General features: G+C 40.3%; 1 protein-coding gene and 1 long non-coding RNA gene across 2 annotated transcripts in view; one reads left to right on the top strand and one right to left on the bottom strand.

The window, feature by feature from the left end:
• The window catches only part of RIMS3 (regulating synaptic membrane exocytosis 3), a 57,772-nt gene that overhangs the window by 21,992 nt on the left and 7,825 nt on the right, over nucleotides 1-27,955 (bottom strand). Inside the window, exons 2-3 of the mRNA XM_066592248.1 lie at nucleotides 11,074-11,215; nucleotides 9,219-9,331 (exon numbers count right to left, since the gene is read on the bottom strand). Coding sequence (XP_066448345.1) covers nucleotides 9,219-9,331; nucleotides 11,074-11,215 — 255 coding nt within the window. The remainder of the gene's footprint in view (nucleotides 1-9,218; nucleotides 9,332-11,073; nucleotides 11,216-27,955) is intronic.
• On the top strand, nucleotides 244-26,194 carry LOC136612131 (uncharacterized). Its single transcript, XR_010790359.1, has 3 exons — nucleotides 244-319; nucleotides 11,780-11,832; nucleotides 26,114-26,194. It is a non-coding gene; the product is annotated as an uncharacterized lncRNA (long non-coding RNA).

Raw genomic sequence — 27,955 nt, 5'->3', positions numbered from 1 at the left:
TTAACGATCAGCTAGCAGTGCCCGAAAAGCGGATGATGGGCGCACATTTACACGCACTGATTATCGCTAAAACGATCGCCGATTAGCGATTTTTTTTTTAGCCTTCATCGGCTGATGTAAATGGGCATTAAGAACAATCCCCTGATGCTTCACACATTCTAGAAAATGTCTTCATTCTTTAAAGGCTCATTTGATGGCCAACAACTCTTGATTACCAATTTCATAATTTCTTTCAGGGGAAGAAAATTTTGTGGAAAAAAACAGCCCATTGTTAAATTGGAGACACCCTGGGAAGCTGACCAGGAATGCATGGATCCAGGTGATAAATTCTACAATTCCAATATATAAACTGATGTATATGGCCAGGGGATGCCTGGAGAAGTTTGACAAGATCTGAGGTGCTTGGGTGAACTACCCTGCAATGATAATGGAGATGTCTGTCTGGGCATTATGAGGAGATATGGTAGGGAATACCTGCTTGACCTAAACTTTGTTGGTTATTTTTTCCTTCTTTTATTATTGGGGGGTAGGGATGGTAGTGTTACTATAGTTCTCCTTTGTTCTGTTACTTTTGGATTTCAGGTTTGGGAGCCCTTTTCTGTGGTTCTCTCCATTAATAATAACTGATAAAGTAAAAATAAAATTGCATAGCCAAATGTTATGATTTATGAAGAATGTAGCAAATGTGTTCCTTTCATTTCACTGGGAGAGTCTGAAGTTGCTGCATACAAGCAATGTTCGGCTTTCCATTTGAAATGAATAGAGCAACAGCGTGCATGTGCATCCAGCGCTCCATTCTCGTGGAAACCTTTGGGACCCACATTTTAGAAATAGTTGGGTTCCCAGTGGTCGGGATACACACGGCCGGCTTCCCTATATGTCATGGGAAAAAATGCAGCAAAAATAATTTTGATAGCTAAAAGAAACAAAATAGAGCAGTAAAATTGCTACTTGGGTAAATCCCTAAATAGTGTTTGGCCCCAAAGGTACAAAACAGCCTGGTCCTTAAGGGGTTAAATAAAAGTGTTGGATTTTCCTCCAGGAAAGTTATGCAAAGTAGAGAATGCCAAGTGAAGGACAATATATATATATATATATATATATATACACACACACATGTGGTAACCTCCGATTTTCTATGTTCCCACATAAATCAAGTGGGCTAACAAGTAGGGCTTGCTTACCAAAGGAGCAAGGATGAGCAGCATAAAGAGGAGCTCTGGCCAGCACGTCCATTCACGACCTCGAATCTGACAGCTAAGGCAGCTCAAACCATCCTTCGCGTTTCAGAGCTAATGTGTTCCTTCCTCGAGATGAGCAGTACTGTATATGGCTCAGGAAACCTTTTTATGGGCCTCTGCAATCCCCACGCCCCCTCTTTTATTTAAACTACATGAGATTTAATCTCCATCTCTCTTTATACTAACAGTATTTTCACAGATATAAACAGCCATATCAATATTCCCACAGATATTCCCCAAAAAAGAAGATAAGGGAAGTTAATAAAGCTAAAGTTAGTATACAGTAGCTACATTTGATAACAGAGAAACAATAGCTTACAAATCCTCGTACTACAAAACGATGCACCACCTACTAAAATACATAAGATATTAAATACTCCTGTCTATGCAAGAAAAAGGCCTAATTTGATGGAGCTGTATCAATTGTTACTAACTCCCAACAATAAATAACACTGCCCTGTGTAGGTAACATACCTCTAGGCCACCAAATGTAGGTAATCAATCAAGATGACAAAACATGCCTATGAATCCAAGTTCAACAGCAGCCGTGTTCAGATTAATGACCCAAAAGGACACTACATGTAGACAAAAGCAGCAAAATACCAAGCTAAGCCCAGCCAGCGGCTACTTAAAGGATGTGGAGGAAAGGACCAACACTACAAGATATGATGTTTATAAGCAATTATGCAATTAAAGCGGAATTTGGAGGTATTTTAGTACGTTGTTAATATATCCTATGAAATGCACCATGAACTTCGTAAATAATGTACTGTGCCACAGATGCCCCATTTTGCCATGTTGTTGATGCATCACTTGACATGTAACATTACCAAATCAACTTGCCCAGTGACCTCCCGTAAACATGTCCCTACCCGCATGTCCCTGTTTTTTATGGACGTGTTTTCTGGCCACAGGTAAGCGGGCAAGCACGGTGTTGTCTGCACTGTCTGAATATATCTGCAGAGTGCAGAGAACTGGCATACCGCAATATAAATATACTGGATATACACACTACATTTTTATATATATATATATATATATATATATATATATATATATATATATATGACTAAGGCCACCTGCACACAGGCATGCACGGATTCCACCCATGCCCCCTGCCGGTGACCCTATGTACTTGTCTTTTCTTCTGTACTGCAAATAGACCACAGACGCACATGTGCAGTACAGATTTCCCTGTGCCATCGCTAGGTGATGGCGCGGATCCCGTGGCCTTTCCACAATGATGATTGACTTCAATGGAAGCTGTAAGCGCAGGAAACGCACTGAAATAGAGCATGCTGGGATTTTTGATCCGCGAGCGGAAACTGCAACTGGTTTCTGCTCGTGTGCATGAAAAATCACTTTTCCATTGTATGCTATGTCGCGGATTCCACAGCAAAAATCCGCTCGTATACATGAGCCCTAAGTTTGAAAAAGCACATTTTCAGATTTTCTCATGTATGAATGATTTCTTTGTAATGCCATTTTCAGACTGGTGGAGTTATTCTGTCAGGATGCACTGCAAGGTGCCGTTTAGGCTGCTGCTGTGGAATCCTATGCCACAATCTGCAGATTTTGTTTTAGAATTGTAGTCAGAGTAAGCCATTTTCAAATATATATTTGTGTGTGTGTGTAACATATATTAGGGGACTGAGTATTTCGAATTTATGATTTCCAAGTCCTCCCACAAATTCACCATCTACATTAAGAAAAACTTTGTTGTTTTACATTTTGCTAATTTTCAATTATTATCATAAATAAGAAAAAGTATTGATATCATTTCTTCATGAGGAAGACACATGAGCTCATCCAAAGATGGATCTGCTGTAATCTTTGCTTTGCTTTCTGTTGAGAATTTCTGGAATGAAAAATCCGCCCCAAAGGTTTGGACAAAACATGGACCCTTTTTTTTTTTTTAACACATACTACCGAGTTTTAAACGCAGTCACAATTTATGGACGAAACTTGCCCATTCAAGTCAACAGAGCTAGAAAAAAAACCAGACAGCACATGGATGGCATCCGTGTGCGGTCTTAAAAAAAAAAAAGATGTTAAAAAAGAAGAATTGGGCTTGTTTCAGTTTTTTTTTTGCGGACTTCAAAAAACAGATGGCACACGGAGTAAAGAAAGGACGTACAGACGGAGGCCACGTGGAGCTGCATACAGATGAAAAAATGTATACATTTTTAACACAAGTGTGTACTTATCCTAATAGCCAGTTCACCGAGTTTCCGATATCAAATCAAATCAAGAATTCTTTACTTCTTATTAAAAGCAAATAGTTCAAGTTAAAAATCTACTTCGATTCTGCGTGACATTTTGCTAATATAATCACCAAATCTTATACTTTGATGTATCTTTTCAATATCAAAAATACAAGTGCCTTCCACATTTCCTCCAAATATTGTAAAAATGTCTCCCACTCTTATTTGAAAGAAACGTTTATTGTGACCCATATGAAGTTTCTTGCATTGACACCATATCCCATGAATCACTCCCCTAGTTGCGCAGTTCAGTGATCCTTTAATTAATTATAAACAAAGGATTCAAGTTAGAATTTCCACGTGTCGTTACGGTTTGTAATACGCAATTTTTGACACATATTGTAGATCTTACATGGAGTGAATTCTGCTGCCATATTTTTCCTAAACCTTTAACCCCACTGTTTGTGTTTATAAGGTACCTTATATCCTGAGCTTTATGCTAAATAAAACAAGGACTGTATAACAACAAGGCCCCAATGATTTTATCCTGTTTCAGAAGCAGGCGATATTTTTGAACTGTTTTTCTTCATAAACCAGTTTGTTCATTATACATGGATATTATGGGGGTCCTAAATTCCTCCTGTATCATCCCACTAATCTAAATGCCTCTTTCAAATATACTATTGCATCAGAACAATTTTGACGAGCCTCAATGAACTGGCTTTTTAGGATGTTTAAAGAGTACCTTCACTTTTCCTTTCATAGAGCTGCTGCTCCGTCAGCTGTTTTTGGCTGCTTCGGGAGGCTGAAGATGGCCCATATAGCGCTTATATAGTGCTATATGGGGCTGTTTTTAGTGCTCCAAAGTAGAAAGTGCAGGTACTCTTCAATAGCCATATTCCTTATGACAACTTTTTTGTCAAAATCTTTTTTGTCGACCATTACCTTAACTATCCACATACATATAGCAATATTCTGGAAATTAATACCCTCCCTTCTCTACATGGGAATACATTGTAAAGAGAAGTCATTATCATTAATTGCTTTAGAAAAGTTTTTCACTGATTCTGCACCATCTCTTCATACAAATATATCGTCAATGAATCTCTTCCAGAGGACCAGGCCCACTCCCAGGTTGCCAACCAAGGAGAAAATTTTTTCTCCCACTCACCCATACATAAGATGGCATAACTGGGAGCAAGCCTGGTCCTCATCACGGTACCCCATGTCTATAAATAAAAAGTGCCTTCATATACAAAGTAGTTGTGGCTCAGAATAAACTCAATATATTCAACAATAAAACTTCACAATAATACCCTTGATTTTATAAAAACAATGTTTAACGGCCTTACTCTTGCCAATGACCACACACAAAGATACTGCGTTCAAAGTCCCCATTTTATAGTCCTTCCTCCGTTCGATTTCTTCCAATATATGTAAAATCTGTGCAGTATTCTGCAAATAGGCCGAAATCTCTAAATCTACTCAACCTTGTAAATGTTTATTCACAAATTCTGATAAATTGTCAGTTACACAATCAATTCCGAATATTATCAGTTTTACAGATTTATGTATTTTCCTATTAGGCCTCGTTCAGACAAGCGTGTTTTTAGCGCAGAATAGATGTGCAAAAAGATTGCTTCTATAAGAACCAATGGTTTCCTATTGAAGTGTTCACATGAACCATTTTTAGACACGCAAAATACTCGCACCTGCCAAAGATAGGACATGCGAGTGAAATGCACATCTAAAGGTCCGTGCTGTGTGAAAAGATAGGACCTGACTAGAGGTGATCGAGCATACTCGGTAAGGCGATATACTCAAGAGAGCATCGCCTTCTTCAAGTACCTGCGGGCTCGTCCTTGAAGATTCGGGGGGGCCGCGGGGGTCAAGGCAGCGAGGGGGAGCGGGGAGGAGAGTGAGAGACATCCCCCTCTCTCTCTCCCTCCCTCCCCCCTCTGGAACCCCCGCTTACCCCCCCCCCCCCCCGAATCTTCAGGGACGAGCCAGCAGGTACTCAAAAAAAGCAATGCTCTCTCGAGTATATTGCCTTACCGAGTATGCTCGCTTATCTCTAGACCTTGCCTATCTTTGGGGTGTGTTTTCCATGGATTCCTATAGCAGCTGGAAAACATGCACCACTCGCCTCCGATCGTGTGAACAGGCTACTTCACGGAGCTTAAATTCACCCATACACGCGATCTTTAGAGCAGTATAGAAGCGATCTTTTTGCATGCCTAATCTGCGTAAAAAGCACGCTTGTCTGATCGAGGCCTTGAAAATAAACATTTGTTCTTTCTTCAATACATTTTTTTTTATCCTAGCCTGTTCTTAACAATAACTCTAATTCTCTCAGAAACTGACTAGAGGGATTACTCTTTCATTTTTTATATCTTTTGCTATCATTTAATAGTCGAAAAGCTTCTGCATAGAAATCTTCTTGTTGATTTAAAATAACAATAGCACCCCCCCCCCCTTTGTCAATTGGTATTTTTCTGTAATGATAGAATAGCTTCACGCTCGCTGCGAGTGAGATATTGTCTCATGCTCCTAGGTCTCTTTTATGGATATCAGCAATCACCAAGCTGTGAAATAAATTAAAGGCTTCTGAATATTCATTAAGGGGATTTAAAACTGATGTGATATTGACTTCAGTATGTTTATATCTTCCTTCCTTGTCTTGTGCAGGATTTTTGGAGGGATTATTTTGTTTCTGCTTTTTTTAAAAATTTCTTTAGGGCTAATTGGCGCATAAATTGGTTAATGCAAATAAATAAATCAAAATGATTATTTAGAACAAATGAAAAAAGTTAAGATAAATAAAAATAATAGATTCACTTTGTTTCACCAAATTAAATCTAGATTTTTGACAGTTCAAAGTAGCCCCTCTAGCTGATATAACAGCTTTACACAATCAAGGGATTCTTCCTACAATTGTATTCAGAAATTTCTTTCTAACATTGTCGCAGATGTTCCCACAAACGTGCTGCACATATAGGCTGCTTTGCTTTCATCCTTCTGTCCAGTTCATCCTAAACAAGCTCAATGGGGCTTAAGTCTGGAGACTGTACAGGCCATCCCATTCTTTAAAGCTGTTTCTTATCCTCTTAACGTGATCCTGCAGGCCTGGACAAACAATGATGGTTGCAACAGCTACTCTCACTACCTTAGGGCTCTTTCACACGGCACGTTTTTACAGCCGACTGATATACGTGACCATCTGAGGCATTGGTTTCCAATGTATCAGTTCATACAGGTGAATATACGGCACGTAAATACGTCAGGATATGAAAAATGGAACATATACAACGAAAATATGTGCCGACACATTTATATGGCAGACAAAAAGATAGTTCTGGAACTATCTTTTGCCCAATATACGGTGGCAGCTCCCATAGGGGCTGGACAAAGAAAGGGAGGGAGAGGCATTTTAGCCATGTACAACGCTGCAAAAAACTTAGAGGTGCCTCTTTATAGGCATTGGAATGCACCCCGAGGATTTTGGCAGAGCAAGGGTTTTTGGGGTGCGATGTATTTGTTCACTAAAAAACGACACACCCGGTCGTGTGAATGGGCGAGAAAATGCTGGCTGTGAGCACAGAAAACCGTCCGTTCATGCAATTTTACAGCGCGACCAAGAAAACGTAAAAACGCATATGGCCATGGGAAAGAGCCCTTATGTACATTGTGCTTTAGTATGTATTGTTAGTCTAAGACACTACACCTGCTTTGATTAACCAGTGCTGTCCATATGAGTAGTGCTGGCCAATCAGAGCAGCTTGTAGTGTCTTAGACTACCAAGATATGCTATGCACAGTGTACATCTGGTAGTCAGAGAAGTGGTTTGGCCATCTTTGTTTCTCCAGGTCCAGAGGGTAGCTTCAAGTAGTGCTGACATAACCTAGAAGTATGTTTTTGATAATTGCCTCTTTTAGCCATTATGATAGCAATGTGCTCTTTCTTGAAGAGCAAAACTATCTAAATCCTGCTCTAGAAAGTTTTGTATTGCAGTCTGCTTCTACACAGGTTATATAGAATCAGAGGGTTTGAAAGTAATCTACAAAAGTTGAGGCACCCATAAGAATAGTTTGCATCCAATTTCAAACCATAATTTGCTTTCTGTACTGCAGAGCAGTTGACCTTGATGTGTTTTTGCCAGGTTTGCTTTGGTTAACGGAAGAACTTGCCCTGCCCATGACCCAGGAAACAGCAGGAAGGGGTGTAGTTGGGCATTCCAGTTACCGAGGATGTACAAGTAAAGTGCAGACAGTGCAATCCCTAATATGTTATTATACGCACCTCCATGCTGGAGGGTAACTTTATATAATGTGGCTTGAATCCCATTCAGTTGTACTTGCAAGTGGTTTAATTCAACTACAATATTCTTGTCAGCTTTAGGCTGTCTGTCCACGGGCAAGTTTGAATTGCGTTCCCCGCGGCGATAATCCGGCCACGGGGAACGCAGTTAAAGCTCTCCATAGCAATGCTATGGAGAGCACTTCCCCCGTCCAAGAGCAGAGAATCAGTGCGATTCACCGCTCTTCTCTATCAGATAAGGCTGACCGTGTAGATCCATCTGACGGCTTCTGCTCTCGGGCGGCGGCTCCGCGACGGAGATCCATCGCGGAATACCGCTACGCCCGTGGACAGGCAGCCTTACTGTCTTCAAAATCTAGCAGCTAAATAAGGATTGAGAAGAGTGGTGGAAAGTGAAAATTCATTAACTAGAATCAGGATATGACAATAGACTATAAACTGACCTCTGCTCACATTTGGTAAACCGTTAATATCTTTCTTGGCCCTGCATTATCTTTCCAGCAAAATGCTAATTGCTTTATTTACCTATTTCCTTCTCAAAACACCAGTTTTTTTAAACATTTCTTCTAAATTCTTCCCTGGCTGCCTTGTACAGCCAGTTTGGGAATGACGAGGACCAAAACTAGAGATAGTTATTAGTCTTTGATATTGGACCTGCACCTTTCTGACCTTATGGTATATCCTGTAGCTATGCCAAAAGTGTCTAAGATAAGAATACCTATTTAAACTCTTTAGGACATGGCCTATATTGTGCTTAAAGCAACCTTCCAGTCTCAAGACAAAATTCTGTCCCATTACCTGTAGTTGTTCTTTTCTGTTTCTCCTCCAATATAGGTCCTATTTTCAGCCATCCAAGATGTGCAATGCTCTCTGATTGCCCAGTATTGGTCACATGAGCAGTACTTTTTATTGGTAGCATTTTGGGGGAGATACGGTTTTCTTGATCAAATTTTTATTTATTTATTTATTGCATTTTGTGGAAGGCAAAATTAACAAAATAAACATTTCGGCTTAGTTTTTTAGGGGGTTTTGTAAAAAATGTTGCCGTTCAGGATAAAACAGTGTGTTCAATTTGTTGTATGGGTTGTTTTGCATGCAGCAATACCAATATGTGCATTTATTTTATTTTTTTTTAAGTGTGAAAATTGGCAAAAAATTGTTTGTTTTCTACTGATAATTTTTTACACATTTTTTCACAACTTTTATTTCCTTTACACATTTCTCAGATCTCACACATTCAGAAGCAAGAAAACTTTAGTGTATATTCAATTTTTGGAAAAAAACACATTAATTAGATAAAAGTGACAAGATATGTCACATTGTTGGTGCCTGATGTGCAGGTCCATACTCTTGGACTTTCAGATGAGGGTTCAGGGACTTAAGTTTGCTAATTCATGGATGCTTCACTTGCCATACAGTTTAATGGAAAGATAACATATAAGTAGTTTTAACTCACCCATGGGAGGTGTAGCAAGAGTTTGTCTTCCCACAATTTGTGCTGGTCCAAGTCCATCAAGAAAATTGCTGAACTGGCTCTCTGCTCCTAATCGTGTGGTAGGAAAGATAAATCTGCAAATGGGGAAAGAATGATCTTGCTGAATATTAAAGTCATAAAAGTCATGGAATGATTGATAGTATGGTAACACGTACGTACTGTATGTTCAAGTGAACACTATGGAAAACATCTCTGAGGAAGTATGTGTCATGGAAACATATTCATTTCATTTTAAAGGTCTCCATTAGAGATGAGCGAGCGTACTCGGAAAAGCACTACTCGCTCGAGTAATTTGCTTTATCCGAGTATCGCTGTGCTCGTTCCTGAAGATTCGGGTGCCGGCACGGAGCGGGGAGCTGCAGGGGAGAGCGGGGAGGAACGGAGGTAAGATCTTTCTCTCCCTCTCTCCCGCCCGCTCTCCCCTGCTCCCCGCTGTGACTCACCTGTCAGCCGCAGCGAATCTTCAGACCCGAGCACAGCGATACTCGGATAAAGCACATTACTCGAGCGAGTAGTGCTTTTCCGAGTACGCTCGCTCATCTCTAGTCTCCATTAAAACAACAACAAGGCAGGATCTAATAGGCTGCCTGTAACAGCCATGATACACTGCAGCACATAAATATGCAGTGTATTATGTAAGCAATCAATCATATGTACAAATCTCTTTGGGAAAAATGGTGGAAAGAGAAGTTAGATGAAGTTTCATTAAAAAAAAAAACAAAAAAAAAACATTTTTCCTCTAAAATATTTTTAGTTGAATAAAAAAAAAAGAACTACACATAACTGGTATTGCCAATGTTCGCTATGAACGAGGTTGATTTGCACCTGTCTGTTTCACAACACAAGTGAAGGGTTCCTTTTTTTCTGTTTGGGGATTCCGTCACAGCGTTGTTTTCAGCAGCTGTCAAAGAACCCTCGAACAAAGTCACGCAGTGTGAATGCTCTCTTATGTGTTGTTTATCAGTTAGGGCTCAGTCAGATGACAGCTTCTTTGTTAGAACCATTGCTTCCCTATGGCACCGGTCAGATGTCCATCTTTTACAGGTGAAAATATGTGCAGCTGCAATAGATAGAACATCTGTGCCCCTATGCGGAGCACGGACCTAACTGATGCGCATAAAGATTCCCCACAGGGAGTCCCCTCATCACTAAACACTGTAGCAGCACTGTCACAGTGTTCAATAATGACAGGACACCCCACGGGGGTTAAAGAATCCCCTGCCACAGCTGTCACCAGCTGTGGCCTAGGACTGCAATGATATCGCATTGAATTAACAGCCGGCTCCACTGAAAGCAGTGAGATGCTGGCAACCCCAGCAGTGATTTTCGGGACGAGCTTGAAATACAAGCCCTTCCTGAAAATAAGCCCTAGGTGAAAGAAAAAATAATAATTAATTCATCACCTATCAGCGCGGTCCGGGGTGCGGCGCATCTTCTCTCTGTGAAGCCGGTACTGTACTAAAGCATTCTACTGGTAGAGGATTTAAAAATCCCTGCCAAAAAAAACTCTGCCTCTGATTGGCTAAGCGCTGTGACGAATCAGAGGGCAGCATTCAGCCACTGAATGACAGAATAGTGGAGTGTGAGGCATACTTATGGGATAGCAGAGTAAAACACAGTGTTTGATTGGTAAGGTCTGATGACCTCCTTGATCCCGCTGATCAGGAACAGCCCATAAGCACCATGGCTCATTGATAGTTTATATGCTACAGCAATTCATACATATGGACAGTAGTGACTGGTACTGCAGCTCATGCCATTCAAGGGGGAAAACCACATGAAATCGAATTGTGAAAGAGAAAGCAATCAGACTTACGTGCCATCAGAACTATTACTATTTGTGCTGCCATCTGTGGATTCCCGACTGCTTTGTCTAGTCACCCGATTTCTCATCTCCACAGCTATACCCGTCTCTGTGCTGCGCCGAATATTACTGCGCAGTTTCTTTGTTGTTCCATCTGTGAAGATAAACAAGACAGAATTACAATATAGCTGTAGATGAATGTGTAAAGGACCTCCTAGTTTAACAATATATAGTAAAATGTACTGCAACAGTTTCTGGTTATCCTACACATCTAGTCTTATAGTCGCGTGTAACAAAATTGGATTTTCGTTATTTTTTGAAACCTTTCCTGATCAAATTCAAAGGAGACTTGAGCGTGACATCTCCTATAGGAGAGGTAGTATTTTGTGATATTCTTGTTTTTCAAACATAATTTTTTACATTGTGGCATGTGAAAGTATAATCTTATTCAATTTTATATGTGAACAAAAAAAACTGCCATTTTGGTAAACCAAAAAGAGTAAACAAATATATTTAATAAAACTTTTGGCTATAGTATAATTATCTTAGTATAGTCTTCTTTGAAGATTGCCTGCAAATACAAAATAGTAAAACAAAGTACAACAAACTTGCAGCGATCACCATATATGCAGATTTGCTATAAAGCCTTATTCCAGTAACATTCAGTCAAAAGTCATCCTGTTTTCCTGACACTATTTATTTTGTGCATTTGATACAGAACAGGCAGCAGCAAGATGATGGCCAATCGTTCCAAAGATAAAAAATATTCAGGTATGTAACTTACGGCATAATCAGTGGTTCCAAACCATTTTCAACCTGGGAACCCTTAACAATTCAGGCCAGATTCAGCCAAGGCAGAAAGTTTATGATGTGGATATTTCATGAATCCATGGCTAAGCTATGATGCTTTTGCTGCAAAATTCACATGTATTACATGCTAATTTTGTTGTGAATCTTGCCAGTGATTTCACCTTTTGCACATTTTTAGTTTTTTATGTATTTTTTTAAAGGATAAAAACCAGTAATACAAAATACACAGCAATATAAAGATCCCACACATCAAAATAAAGGGTCTGTCCGCAACTTTTCAAAATTGGGCAGGTCACCACTTATCTGCTGTCTGGTCAATTTTGAAAAATCTTGGACAACCCCTTTAACAGTGAACCCATACAGCAAAAGTAATTTAGACCCCAAATGTCAGCCCTCACATTAAAGCTCTAGATACTAGACCGGAAAATTGACTCAGACCCTATACAGAACAATTAATTCTGCTGTCAGACCCCACATACAATTCAAATATCAAACACCGCAATAAATTCAGATGTCAGATCGCACAGTAAATTTAGGCTCATTTCACACTAGTGTTTATCCTCCATTCAGGCTTTGTTTCTGTCCTATTTCAGGAGCAGAGAGATAGAATTAAAATGGAATCATAAGTTTCTGTTTTTACCACCATTGATTTCAATGCTTTCCGTTTGCTTCTGTTCCGTTCGGTTTTCATTTTTAAATGGAACAAAACTAATAAGGCGAAAGCAAATGAAAAGCTTTCCGTTTGCTTTCATTTTTTAAAATCTCCATTGGTAAAAACAGAACCTTTTGATTCCATTTTAATTTTGTATATCTGCTCCAAAAATAGAGCAGACAGATGGAAAGCCTGAACGTTGGATAATGACTAGTGTGAATGGGCTCTTATACTCCACATTCCTAAATTAATGTAACCCCTACACCAGTAAATGTAATCTCATCCAGAGCTTCACAATTTCCCTCCCCTCATCCCACAGTAATCCCATCCAGAGCTCAACATTAGAGTTTAGGTAATCACATCCAGAGAGTCAATCATACCTATGCAGATCACAGCAAAATGACGACAGCAGTGTTAGACTCACTGAGTAATATCTACTCTCCCCCAATTGTATCTAGTGAACGCTTTTCTGGCAGGCAATTGTCAGGGAGTTACTTCTAGGAGCTGTATGCACATCTTCTAGATGCAGATAGATTTTTTTCCTGCTTCTCAAAAAAAAAAAACACTGTAGTGTTACGGCACCCCTGGTGAGTTATCATGGGATCACAAGGGTGCCTCAGCATTTCAGTTGGGAATCTTTGGCTTAAGTAAATATCCATTGTTACATCCAAAATACTATGCTGATAAATTTCAAAATATGCTACTCAAGAATAAACAAATATGATAGGGAAAATAGCCCCAAGATAGAATTTTTCCATTAATAAACTAAGAGACTAGATCAAGCTACGTGTTTCAACCATGGAATGGGGTCTTCCTCAGGTAACATTATTATTTCATTTGCCTTCTTTGTAGTTGTGTACACTCTAGCACAACTGAACCAGGTAAGAGTCATTTGTACTATTTAGGTTTATTTAATTCAGTATGCTACACGCCTTTTCTTTTTTTCCCCGAGAGTTTATACTTAGAAGTTGGAGATCCATTTTCTGTTACAGACCCTTTTGACCCCCTTAGATAGAGCACAAGTAAACAAAGTATTCTCCAGCATCGGCCAGTTTTAAAAGGATAAATCTTTATTAAAACATCAGGTTACAATCCACAGGTTGTACATCCTGATAAAATCATCTGCTTTTCCATTTCAAACCAGAAAGGTTCTTAATCACAGCATGAGAACTGTATAAGACATGTAGCAATTTAAACACTTTGGTAGTGCAGAGTACAATCGTGAAACCTGGAAAATATGTAAACATATGGCAAATAAAGATAATTACATGAATCCGAAAAATTGATAAATAATGCAAAACTGTGCAATGGAGAAACAAATATATAACACAACACAAAACAAATATATAATGAAGCAAAAACAAGAAACAAAATCGCACATCAATAAAAATACATAAGATTAAAATGTAGGGCTAATGCCCATGGCCGGATTTCCACCGCGTGCAACGTTGCAGAAATCCGTGGCGTTTCAACCTCAGCTATTAGGTTCTATTGAACCTAATAGCTGAATGTTCACACTGTGGAATTCCGCAGCGTGAAATTACCCGCAGCATGTCCTATTTGCCACGGGAATACGCACGTAGTCAATGGAAGCCGCCTGTCATGCTATACTTCCGCTGTAGCACAGTGGAAGTATAGCGTGAATACGCGCTCCACCGCCCATGTTATATGACGCAGCTGGTGTGTCATGCGCTATACTGCGCCTGCGCGCCAACGCGTCATGCGGGAGCTACGCAGCAGTTACGGAGATGAGTATGGGGTCTTTGGGTGGGCGCCATGACAGACTCCGTTGCGGTATTCCGCTTGTGGAGCCCCCCACGGCCGTGGGCATGAGCCCTTAAAGTTTAGACCACCTGGAATCTGGGTTCCCAGGTCCAAAAGCTTTCCTGGTGAGTAATTTTTAACCCAATCTTTTAAATTAAAAAAAAAAATTACAGACCAGGAAAGACTTTAGGATCCTAGAACTGGGACCCCAGATTCCAAATGGTTTGAACTTCATATGTATTTCTATTAATGTGCTACTGACAACAACATAAGCTGTCAGTGATTCTTATTATATATTACATTCAATGTTCATTATTTACAAAATAGCTCTATCAATCATGAGTTTTGGACATTTTGTTTTTCTGTGTGTTCATAATCACAGAGTGCTCATCTGTATACACAAGGAATTGTCATCCCATCTATTACCGTTAATTGAGGTGTTTGTGAAGGAGTGGGAAGAGGCGAGGCACGATTCCACCCTTTGTGGTTATCAGTAAGAGTCTGGAGTAGCTGTGTCACTTTTTATTAATTTAATTTCATAAGTTGGAAAGACATTAGTGTAACTGGGATCCATTAGTGTTTAAGTGCTTTCCTTTCAGCACAACCAGTGCTCGGTCTTTTAGGGGAAACTGTCTGGAAATCTATCCTTACATGGATTGCCTATGTATAACAGTCAATATGAAATAGTACCTTATTAGTAATTTAAATAATTATACAGTACCTATACCTGCTATAGAGTAGTTATGTTTAGCTATTTTCTATATTATTTTAGTTGAGAAGTTAGTTGCATGAGATCATGAAATATTAGAAAATCTTACACATACAGCCGTCCCTAGTCAGGAGCACATGACATCATGAGTGGACACAGGCAGCAGGTACACCTTGTGCAAGAGCACCCACTTATGTATCTCTAAAAAAAAACACACTGGTAATTGTGAGCTATGAAATTCATTAGCTCAGTCCTTTATATGCCTCCGACCTACTGAGCCCCTGTGCAGCTGCACAGGTTGTACATATAGTATGGCCACTCCTGCTCCACATAATTGCGCAGTAAGGTTAAGGTTCAAAGATGTCTCTTAGTCTAAGTATTTTTTTACTGTGTCAGAGGTAAGCAAATAAGGAAGGCGGAACAAACTATTGTTCCATCTTCCTTATTTGCATATATTTCCCAGAAGAGAATGCATGGCCTTATAAGCCTCCTCACTCATCTCGTAGGTGCTCTCCTTAAGGAGAGATGTTACCACTCTCGACAAACGGCTGGTCGTGAAAACATGGTGACATAGACGCGTATATGCGCTCATGTGAATAAAGCCTAAGGCTTCATTTGCCCTTTCGTGGAGCTGCAGGAATATCAAACACATGGGTTTAAGCAGTTGCCTACTGGGGGTCTGAGCAGTGGTACAATCTGTGATCAGTTTACCATTGGGGAATCCTCTAACTGAAAGTGACCATTTGGTCATAATGTGCTGTTACTAGCAAAGTATCAGTTTCTGATCTGTTGCTGAGGCAGTGTTCACACAGTGTTATCTACAATGCAGTGTGATTCCATTTGGGGGTTCCATCACAGCTACTGAAAACAGCACCAATGGAACCCCTGAACAAATCATTAACTTGCATTAATTAAGCAGAAACCACTTTGGAGTTCGTTTTTCAAGGGTTCATTTCTGTTAGATCTGGAGCGTAGAATAACGCAGTCAACTCCATTGTTCTATACTCCAAATATAACAGAAAAAACGGACCCCTTGTAAACGCAAACCAAAGTGGTGTCTGTTTAACTAATGCAAGTGAATGATTCCGTTCGGTTCTCTTCAGGAGTTTGGTCACAGTGCTGATTCTTTAACCGTGACGGAACAGCCAGACGTAAGTAACACTGTGTGCGCACTGCGAAGGGGATCAGTAACATTAGCGCAAGAAGTTTTCTTTTGATAACGATAAGAGGATAGAATATGTTTAGTTGTAGCTCTCCACATATTTAGCGAGCACACTGCCACCAAACACCTGCTGAACCATAGAATTTGCACTTGTAGACAAGGAGATAAAAGTAGCATATTGGAGTCTGGCTTGAAAATCAGCAAGTTAAAATTCTCAGTTTCATTTTGAAGATTTGACATTTGTCTGACGTTGATCATTTCTCCCTGAATCTAAATGCCAGCAGAGGCATAGATCCATGTTGCTTCTTTCTGTACCTTACAGAGACCAAAGAATTCCGTACCCCCTGCTAACCTGCAGCCTGTGATAAATTATTAACGCGCTTCTTTTTAGCTAATTTAGATGTACCCTGAATGATATGCACAAAGATCATCCAGAGACGCATGATGACGTCAATAGAGTCTATGCATCTGTGACAGACGTAGAAATCTTAAGCTACGTGTGACCAATCCGTAAATATAAAACCGCGGCCTCAGAAATCATATAAAGCAGACCAATCTGGTATTAAAAATAAACATTCTATTTATATATCGAGCTTCTGAAGCCTTCCAAGCATCTTCACTTGGTCTGTCAGCCAATGCAAGCTTGGAGAGCCTGTCTCCATGGAGACGCCGTCCTCTCGATCATATCCACTAAAGGTAATTATATCTTCCTACAGATGGGGACAGTGGTACACAAGTGATGCTGCCTGGGCCATCAGCGGCAAGGCATACACCATTACTGCTTCCTAGTTGCCGGCATGATGAGTTACAATGAAGTACACTATCACTGAACTCAACTTTTAACTCGTAGGTTTCCACAACAGTAAGACATTCTCATATTCTTAGTGACTGTATTAATAACATCAATTGATAGATAGATAGATATTAGATGATTAGATAGATAGATAGATAGATAGATAGATAGATAGATAGATAGATATTAGATGATTAGATAGATATTAGATATTAGATAGATAGATAGATATTAGATTGATAGATAGATATTAGATTGATAGATAGATATTAGATAGATAGATATGAGATAGATAGATATTAGATAGATAGTTTGATAGATAGATATTAGATAAATAGATATTAGATGGATAAATATTAGATAAATAGATATTAGATGGATAGATATTAGATAGATAGATAGATAGATAGATAGATAGATAGATAGATAGATAGATAGGTATGAGATAGATATGAGATAGATAGATAGATAGATAGATAGATAGATAGATAGGAGACAGATAAATATGTGATAGATATGAGATAGATAGATAATTTGATAGATAGATCTTATATCGCTTCCTTTTGGTACATACCCAGATGCATACAGATCCATAAATCAATGCAAAGCACACAAATAAGCAGATTACTTGTGCACTGAAACTGCTATCTGAAATGCACATTATGCAAAGTCTTCAACTGCTGACAAACCAGACACTAGTCATGCTGTGCCCTATAGAAGCCCCCGGCTCTCTGCAGGTTACCTGGCAACCCTCTGATGATCCAGGTCACCAGAAGATAGTCCTAGTTACTTTTATCAAATTCACATCTGTTTGATGCTTCCTGTTGCCATAGCAACAGCTGTCTGTATCTCAAGCTATCTTATCTCCTGACATGAAGAGAGAGTATCACAGTTTAGCAGGGATGAGATGGAGAAAAGCAGATGCCCTATTCAGTCTGTTCAAAATAAAATGTAAGCAGAAGAAAAGCTCATACAATATGTTTATTTTCCTCAGTTTCTTAATGGAATCTGTCAATTTCTCTGGGTTTCTCATTATGTATAAATATTTCTTCATGAAGCAAAGTAAACAAGCAAGGGAAGAAAATGGAAAGCTGGGCCGATACCAGAACACTTCAGTCTAGTCCCAATAACCCCTGAGTAATACTCCCTTCCTGCCTGTTTATTACGGCAGCCATACACATTCCATTATTAGCCCAACCTGTTGATTTTGGTGTGATCAGCTGACCATGAAGGAAGAACTGGCTGTTGCATTTCAACCTTCCCAATCCTTTTCTCTCAGATTAGCCACCACCAGAGGTGACTAGCAGCAGCTTTTCAGAACAGATTTGTATAGCCAACAGTTATCTGATATGTATGGCAAGCATATGGCTCCGTTCACATACGAGAAGCTCATGCAATGTTTATAACTGGGTTTAATATGGATTGCTCTGGATCATCCATTGCACAACAGGTGCCCCACTAACCTATAAAAGAGACAATCTGGTTCAGCAAGGTGTTTGTTGCTTTGACAGGGAAAATAGAGCTGCATGCAGCACTATTTTTCCTGTTAAAATAACAGAGCCCAAAGGAAGCCTCTCACATAGATGGGAACAGAGACTTACACTGATAGAACCAGAAAGTAAAACTTTGTGATCATTTCCTCCACTTCAGTTTCTCCACATTCCTCAAATAAGACTTTTGAGCTTAACTTTTGTACCAGACTCATATTTCTAGCCCTTACATTCTAGTCTCATCAAGTCTCCAATCAATCCTGAATGTGGCAGCCAGGCTCATCTTCCTGTCCAGCCACTACTCGGACGCCTCTGCCCTGTGCCAGTCACTGCACTAACTGCCCGTCAAATACCTACCCTCATCCATTAAGCTCTCCACAGCACCACACCGCCCTACATTGCTACCCTCATCTTAATTCACTACCCAGCCCTTGCCCTCAGCTCCACCAACAAAATTAGATTAAATGCCCCTCTAACTTGAACCTTTCGTTCACACCTCCAAGATTTCTCCAAAGCAGCACCAGTCCTCTGGAACGCGCTACCCAAAACTATCCGGGCAATACCTGACACACAAAACTTCAGGCGTGCTCTAAAAACCCACCTCTTCAGGGAGGCATACCACATCTCCTAAACCAAACCCATCTGTACTCCACCTGATAACATGCCCCCTGTGCTTCTGACTGCAATCCCTGCCAGCCACAATCAACCACCCCCTGCAGTTATACTGATTCAGCCACTATACAGCTCAATTTTGACCATTGTCTGTGTGTAGCATCCCACACTCTCCACCTCACCATACCTCCAGCCCCTTTACCTTCTGTTTCACCCCATTCTTTGTAGTATGTAAGGTAGTTGGAGCAGGCCTCTCTACCCTACTGTTTCCTTCAGTTGATTGGAAAACATGGTTTTGTTTCTGTTCCCCCTGCTTTCTAAGTGCTGTGGAATATGTTGGCGCTATATAAGTAAAGATTATTAATATATGTCCTTGGCAGTGATAGGGTTAAAGGGGTTGTTCATTTTGGATAATATCTTTTTTGTTTGAAGGGTTACCAGCAGATTACATCTGTAAACCAACTGTCATATGTAGTACTTGGTCGAAGCTGACAACAAGTGATCATGGTTTCCTGCAGCACCACCATCGGGGGGCATGTCTTCCCCAGGCCGGTCCTTCAGTCTGATTTACCTGTGTAGAGGACAGGTAAAAGAGCACTGATCTCATTGATCAGTGCTCATGTATCGCCATGATCAGTGGCACCCTAAGGGCCCTAAAGGTCCTTTTACATGTAATCTGCCCATGCTAACGACCACTGACCGACAATGAGAATGTTAGTCAGTGCTCATTCCCTTTTTGTACATGGGCAGATTTTCTGCTCAATGGCAATGGTCGATCGTTAACATGATTATTCATCCTCATACAGCTGCAATTGATCAGCTGCTTATCTCCTCATTTAAATGGGGAGATAAGCAGTCGACCAGTGAAGATTTGTATGCTCATTTAAACAAGACAATCAGTCGATGAGCAAGAGTTTGCTCATTTGTCAGCATATCGTTTGTCCTTTACACAGACCAATTGTTCGACGAACAGGCATTTGTGGGAACATTTAGGCCTCATAATTGATTCTTTCTGACCTCTGAAGATATTATGGTTTCAGGCTGTACAGCTCCGATGTTGGTTCTCTTACTGTATATTGCCAGCCTCTCTGCTGTCAGAACCTATTTAACGTATCACCTCATGCAGTACTGGCTTTAGCCAGCAGATAGCGCCATTGTATAATGGCAGAAAAAGAGTAAGCCCCCTAGGAAAACCAGGATACAAATTGGATTGGAAAAGGTTAAGTCTTCAGAAGTTTGTATTTTAAAACTGTAATAAGTAACTGTTTATTAAGACAATAAAGTGGTAATTTTATGTAAGCATAGTGGTTTCCATTCTTTAAGAGATAGGTTTAAACCTTAGATTTACATGATGCTGTCTGCAGGTCATAGCGAATTCACTTGAATGATGAAATTCCAGTCATAGACAAAAGTGGTGCTATTTCTGGGCCCCAAATCCTTTTTTTTTACAATCACAGATAATTGGCATTTAATTTGATTGTATCTAATTGTTTTGAAACTTTGAACATACCTGCCTGTAAAATTACTGATTAAACAAAATTAGCACAGAAAAGAAGTGAAGCTAAAATGCTGATAATTCTTGCAAATCACTGACAAAATAATTAACTTATTTTTAGATTGTCAAAACTCTTATATCATTTCTTGATTATAACTTTTTGTGTGGGAGGCTGCAGAAGGTATCACTCTGCAGTGAAGTAATGTCACTTTATATCCAAGTGTTCTCCTTTCTAGAATGCCCCTTCCCATTTGTATTATTAATCAATAATATTTAGTGACGGATATATGTTTGGGTACATACCCTAGGATTTTGCATAGTGAATTTTCACTTCTTGCTACTCACAAAAAAATGTTTACGTTTTTTTTCTAATAGTAGATTTTGTATCTTCAACACATTTAATTTAAAATGAGCCCCAAAGTTTTTTCAATGTATGAAGTACACAAAGCAAATGTATTGTTTTACATTCATGGCATGTGTTTATGTATTGAGCTTTTTGACAGCAAGGCCACTTTCACACATAGCATCGGCAAAACACCATGATTTTAACTGCCATTTTCTGACCCAGATCACTGCATCCAACAGCAGTTTTTTTTTTGCACCCCATCATTGTGATGGGTGATGAGGTGCATTAACCCTTTCCAATCCACCGTCTGACGTCTAAAGACATTCTGACTGAAGGCTGTACAGCTCTGATATCTGAAGACGTCAGCAGAGTATTCTTACTGTATATTGCTGCCAGCTCTGTTGTTGGGGGCCTCTCCAGCATGTCTCATACCGCAGTACTGGCGTTAGCCAGCAGATGGCACTATTGTATAATGGCAGAAAGAGAAAGCCCCCTAGGAAACCCTGAATCCAAAATTGGATTGCAAAGGATTAAAAAGCGGAAAAAAAATAGGATAAGAGAAAAAGAATGTAGAAACTAAGTGAATAACAAAGAGTAAATGGGGAAAAAATATTGGAAGAATTATTATTGACGTTTGTTCATGTAATATGTTATCTTTCGTGCAAGTAGTCCTGCGTGACCAATACATGAAATAATGCAATTCATTTATACTATGCAAATGTTCTTGTATTGGTTGATTTATTACAAAACAAATAAAAATATATATTTTTAAAAAGCATGAAAATGCAGCGAGATAGAGCAGACAGCACTCGAAAAATGTTAAAACACATGTCTACAAGGCCCCACTGAAATCAATAGGAGCATTATAGCGCAATTACCTCGTCGTTCAAAATGCCACGATAATCGCGGTAAAAAGCGCCTGTGTGAGAGGGGCCATAATCAGATTACTAAAAAATAAGATATGTGTAAATTTTCTTATATTTAGATTTATTCCTCCACTGGAGTACAATTGTATATTTGGAAACAAATGTGGGGGAGAATATGGAGATAAACTATTTTTACTAATAATATGATTATTCATGCAAAAAATCCACGTTACCAATAATCCTTAAGAAGTTTCAGGCACAAAAAAGGGGCACATTATTACAATAAGTCAAGAAGAAAACATTCTGGTTTGTGTGATGTCTTAGTTTTGAATGCTGTCCATGGTGCTGAATGTTTAAAAAGCCTTTTTGACTCCTCCAAACCTTACCAGAAGCACTGTGAGCTATTAATTCTCACAAACACTTTCTTGCTTAAAGGTTTATTCAGCAGTTTTACTAACTATACAATAATTGTTTAGATTCAGATTGTAAAGAGAACTTGTCATCAACTTTCAGTACAACTCATTCTGTGGGATTCATGGGAGCCCCCAAACATTCCAATATGTATGTTATTTATCCATTTCTGTCAGAGCGCAGTCAGACATACATGACAAATACACTCAGTGTCCAAAAAAATCAAGACCCTAGAAGGAGTTGTCAGAATTGAATAACATTTTCTCTGTGTGATTGTAACGTAGATATAAGTAAGTGATTACAATATCAGAGCAAAACGATACTTTATTGGGGAAAACCGAAGACTTGTTGGTAGGCTCTAGTACCGTGTTGTACTGCCTCTAGCTTGGATACAAAATGATAAGTTCGGGCATGGAGGCTCTAATACCCTATTGTACTGCCTCTAGCTTGGATACAAGATGTGATATGGGGGGCATGGAGGCTCTAGTACCCTGTTGTACCACCTCTAGCTAGAATAGAAGATGTAATACAGAAGGGCATGGAGGCTCTAGTACTCTGTTGTACCGCCTCTAGCTAGAATAGAAGATGTGATATGGGCAGGCATGGAGGCTCTAGTACCCTGTTGGGCCACCTCTAGCTTGAATAGAAGATGTGATAAGGGCCGGCATGGAGGCTCGAGTACCTTGCTGTACATCCTCTAGCTTGGATACATGATGTGATGCAAGTGGACATGGAGGCTCTAGTACCCTGTTGTACCACCTCTAGCTTGGATACAAGATGTGGTACAGGCGGGCATGGAGGCTTTAGTACCCTGTTGTACCACCTCTAGCTTGGATACAAGATGTGGTACAGGCGGGCATGGAGGCTTTAGTACCCTGTTGTACCACCTCTAGCTTGGATACAAGATGTGATATGGGCAGGCATGGAGGCTCTAGTACCCTGTTGGGCCACCTCTAGCTTGAATAGAAGATGTGATAAGGGCGGGCATGGAGGCTCTAGTACCTTGTTGTACTTCCTTTAGCTTGGATACATGATGTGATGCAAGTGGACATGGAGGCTCTAGTACCCTATTGTGCCACCTCTAGCTTGGATAGAAGATGTGGTACAGGCGGGCATGGAGGCTCTAGTACTCTGTTGTACCACCTCTAGCTTAGATACAAGATGTGATATGGGCAGGCATGGAGGCTCTAGTACCCTGTTGTACCGCTTCTAGCTTGGATGTACTATGTGATACGGACAGGCATGGAGGCTCTAGTACTCTATTAAGCCACTTCTAGCTTGGATACAAAATGTGATACAGGTGGGCAGGGAAGCTCTAGTACCCTGTTGTACTACCTCTAGCTTGGACAATCAGACAATCCTCACTACTGGTTGTCCGTCGAAAGGCGTCCTGAGCCTGGTCACCGTGTGTGCATGCCCTCATGCAACCACTAATCCCAACACCTCCTAACAGTCTGGTCAGAGCGGACTATGTGGCAGCAATTTGTTGATATGACCATCCGGCTTCTCGCATTTAAGTAATACACCTTCTCTAAAATTCTGTTAACTGTGTGAAATCTCTTTGATTGCATTGTAGAGGCATGTCTAGTGGCCAGCAAGCTCTATACAAGCGGCAAAACAGGTCATTACACACAAGTAATCTTTGGGAGCCTTTTCATAGGCCTAGAGTGGAACCACTTTTAGGACTTCAGATGACAAGACCGCTAATCTAATCACACCACAACTCATATGATCATTTACATATCTGCCCAAGATGTAACTGCATGCCGAGTTTTGCAGCAAAAAGACAACTCCTTCTAGGGAGCTGCAATACCACACACAACCTGCAGACAGATGTGGCACAGTTTTTGAAAAGACAGCAGCCATGTTTTTCAAATCCCGTGAATGACCACTCTGCCAGAGACACCTGGTAATTTATTCAGTTGATACAGTAATGCAATCTTTAATTAGTTTGTATGTAAAAATATCTGACATCTATTTTTGAGTTTAGCAGCAGTAATAATTAAAATAAGCTTCTGTCGATCATAGTCTGACTGTGTTCTGTTCGGCCCAACAGCTAGCCAACGGCTCTGACAACTGAATGTGTAAATACTAAAACACAGTAGTCTATTAATTTCCAGGGAGAGGGGAAAACGCTGGATGTTCTCATCAGACTAGTTACCTGGAGGAGTGAGTCTCTCCATGGACCATGACAGTAATTAATGCCTTCTCTATTCTGTTCATTGTTCTGTTTCTCATCGTATAATTAAAATCTTTTAATAATCCTGGAGAATTCATGATCTGCCCAAGAGTCCTACTAATTCACGGTTTTATCAGGAAAAGATACTTTATGTAAGGCTTACATTAGCGTACACTGTGGCATACTCCCGTTTGTCACTTTGAGACTATTGCTCGGAGCAGAGGCGTAACTTGAAGCTTCTTGGCCCCAATGCAAAATCTGTAAGAGGGCCCCCAACTATAATGCTTTTTTCATAGTACTGGGCTCCCAATATGGAGAAGAGAGGCCTTAGGGGCCCCCTAAGGCTCCTGGGCCCGGGTGCAACCGCTTCCCCTGCACCCCCTATAGTTACGCCCCTGGCTCGGAGCAATGGACTGACTTTCCTTCTTTCGAAGTTGCAGTATGTTGTTAGTTGTACTCAATTTTAATCTTCCATCTGACAGCACATTGACACTCCAAGAGTTTGTGCTAAAATGAAGAAGCTCACAATGTGTTTGAATGTTGGCTTGTTAATTACAATCATGGTGCTTGAAAATATGGGGTTAGATTAACGGTTTGCTATGAAGCCAACAGAGTTCTTGCTAAATCTATAGATTATCAACGCAGTCAAAGGGTAGTGCCGAACTGATGAACGCTTGCAGACTATTAGTTAGGCCCTATAATATCAGTTATGATGGTTAGTTGATGCTGAAATGGACATAAAAACACCCTTTCTTCTAGTAGCTTAAAGTGACTGCTCTTTGCACATGTTGTCAGAGATACATTCAGCTTTGACATGCTTTCAATAGGATTATGATTGCAGCTTTTGGCTGCTATTACTTTCTTGGCAGTAGTCATGGCACCATAGCAGCTTAACACTTCCCCACATTGGCAATATAGGGCAGTCTGAGGTGCTAAACGGGGAACAGATCTGTAAATGCACATCAGTACAGTTTACATGTGCGGAGTAAACGAGACATCACTCAAAGGGGTCAACCCGCCCGGCAACTTCCGAAGCTGGTAGCCAGAAGAGGAGCAGTGAGGGAATGGAGGAGAGGTAATTCTTTATTCTTTTCTATTGTTATGTTACTACTTAAAATAACCCATGGGGGCCCAGAAATACTGCCTAGTCCTTGAATTGGATAGCCACTATAATCTATACGAGTAGTTTGGAAGTAAACATATAGAAAAGTAACTTCATTTAGGACTAGCTAATTTAAAAAGGTTCCCAGCCTTCACACAAAACATATTTGCGTGCGCCATATGCAGAGAATAGAACCTATTGCTTTCAATGGGCTCATTCTCATTACTCTATTTTGCACGCACAAAAAAAAATATAGCATGCTCTATTTTTGTGTGCATTTATGCACCAAAGACCCCATAGAAGTCTATGGGTGTTGCACACTCAATTCCTACGCAATTGCACAATATGCTTTATTATCCTTTAAAATCATGACAGGGGTGTGTCCCGTGCCCATGTGAACTGGTCCTGCGAGTTAAAAAAAAGTACAGTGATTAACACATAAATGTGCGTAAAAGCATATTGTTTATGGTGTAAATGTGCTGCGCTTGTGTGAGCGTATTTAGCATATATGCGCATTTGAAGGATCCCTTAGCAAATCAAGCGTATTTAATATACAGCGTGACGTTTTTTAATTTTCTTATATACTGTCTGTACTAATTCTTCAGTTCTCAAGACCTCTGCTTGCAGTCATTGAATGGGAGCCTTCTTTGTTTACTTCCAGAAATTGAAAATCTGTCCTATTCATGTGATGGGCACTCAAGTACACAGTCTGTTACAAAGGATTCATCAGTTCTCTTCTGCAACCAACTATTCACCTGTGTGATCATCACATGCCCGGGGCGGCTTGTCATCCTTTGAAGGTAACAAGGTACCATTCAATAACTATCTGCAAAGATCTTGACAGGCATAAGGAACTGATACAGAAAGGATATACAAAAATTGCACACTTCATCATGCAAGGAAAAAGCTTTTGTCTTCTTAAGCTATAATCATATTTAAATGAGTTAATCCTACAAGAAATCTCGTCCAAATACTGTACGTTTTGCCTTTAGTTCATTCTTTTATACTGCTGTAATTCTCCTTTAACAGTATTAATAATATTGCTACTTTTTTATTTATACTTTGCTATACCTAATTACTTTATGACAATATTATTTTTAATTGTACATTTCTTTCTGTTGTCCAAAATAAACCGTTTACTGTAACTCTGTTGTTATTTCATGTATTAATTGTAAAACCTTTATGATCAATACGTAACCCAGAATCGTAGAATCATGGCAGGAACTAGGGATGAGCGAGTATACTCGCTAAGGCACTACTCGCTCGAGTAATGTGCCTTAGCCGAGTATCTCCCCGCTCATCCCGAAAGATTCGGGGGCCGGCGCGGGGCGGGGAGCTGCGGGGGAGAGCTGGGAGGAACGGAGGGGAGATCTCTCTCTCCCTCTCTCCCGCCCGCTCTCCCCTGCTCCCCGCCGCAACTCACCTGTCAGCTGCGGCAGCCCCCGAATCTTTAGGGACGAGCAGGGAGATACTCGGCTAAGGCACATTACTCGAGCGAGTAGTGCCTTAGCAAATATACTCGCTCATCCCTAGTAGGAACCAGAAATATGCAAGAATCAGATCAGCACCGCAGATCCGCAGCAAATGCCGTTCATAGCATGGTATGGGAAATCGATTCTTCCTGCACATTTGCAGAAACTAACTGGTTTCCGTGAGCGGAGGAGAAATTCCAGCACGTTCTATTTTCGTGCAGATTCCGCACGGACGGCTTCTATTGAAATCAATGGAAGCAGTCTGACCCGCGTCTCGTCTGAAAGCGCGGGAAAGATAAACATTTTAGTTTTAAATCTGTACTGTGCATGTCCAATGGTGGCTCGTCACAATCATCTGCAGAGAAAAGAAGAAAAGGACAGGTACGTGCGGACACCGGCTGCTCTCAGGATCGGATTCTGTTGCGGGCTTCTACATGCGGAACCCAGTTCGCTCGTGTGCAGGCGGCTTAAGTTTAAAACTGTTTTCACTTTTTATTGGAAGTACCCTAAGGGTCTTATTAAACGTGCTGATTTATCATTTGGACGTGCAAACAAGCGAGTGCCATCATCGGTAGCCTGTTAGCTCGTGCAGCCTGTTTAGACAGACAGATACATTGTTGGCCGATTCAAACAAGAAATCATGCAGAATCGTTCAGTCTTTCAGACTGGCTGTATAAGTGATGAGAAGGACTGAACAAATGATGTTTAAACCAAATCATAAGTGAACGAGCCAACAATGATTTTTATGCCTGCATAAAATGGACAAACGAAAAGTGAACGAATTGCATTTGTCATTCGCTCGAGTTTAGACTGAACAATTATTATTCACTTTCACTCATTTAAACGATTTTTTTTACGATAAACGTTTCGACTAAATATGCCTTATAGGTGTCCATCCAACAGCAACAATATCACAGCATGCAGCATTGTTCGAGCCATGAAAACAATAGAACCCTCAACATGCTATTGGATGATTTTGCCCCTTTAGGCAACCTTCACATGGCCGGGTCGGGTTTCTCATGTGGGATTCC

This window comes from Eleutherodactylus coqui, chromosome 1 (assembly GCF_035609145.1).
Source record: "Eleutherodactylus coqui strain aEleCoq1 chromosome 1, aEleCoq1.hap1, whole genome shotgun sequence".
Lineage (NCBI taxonomy): Eukaryota > Metazoa > Chordata > Amphibia > Anura > Eleutherodactylidae > Eleutherodactylus > Eleutherodactylus coqui.
The sequence above is the reverse complement of the archived record's forward strand: the minus strand, read 5'-3'. Positions and strand labels throughout refer to the sequence as shown.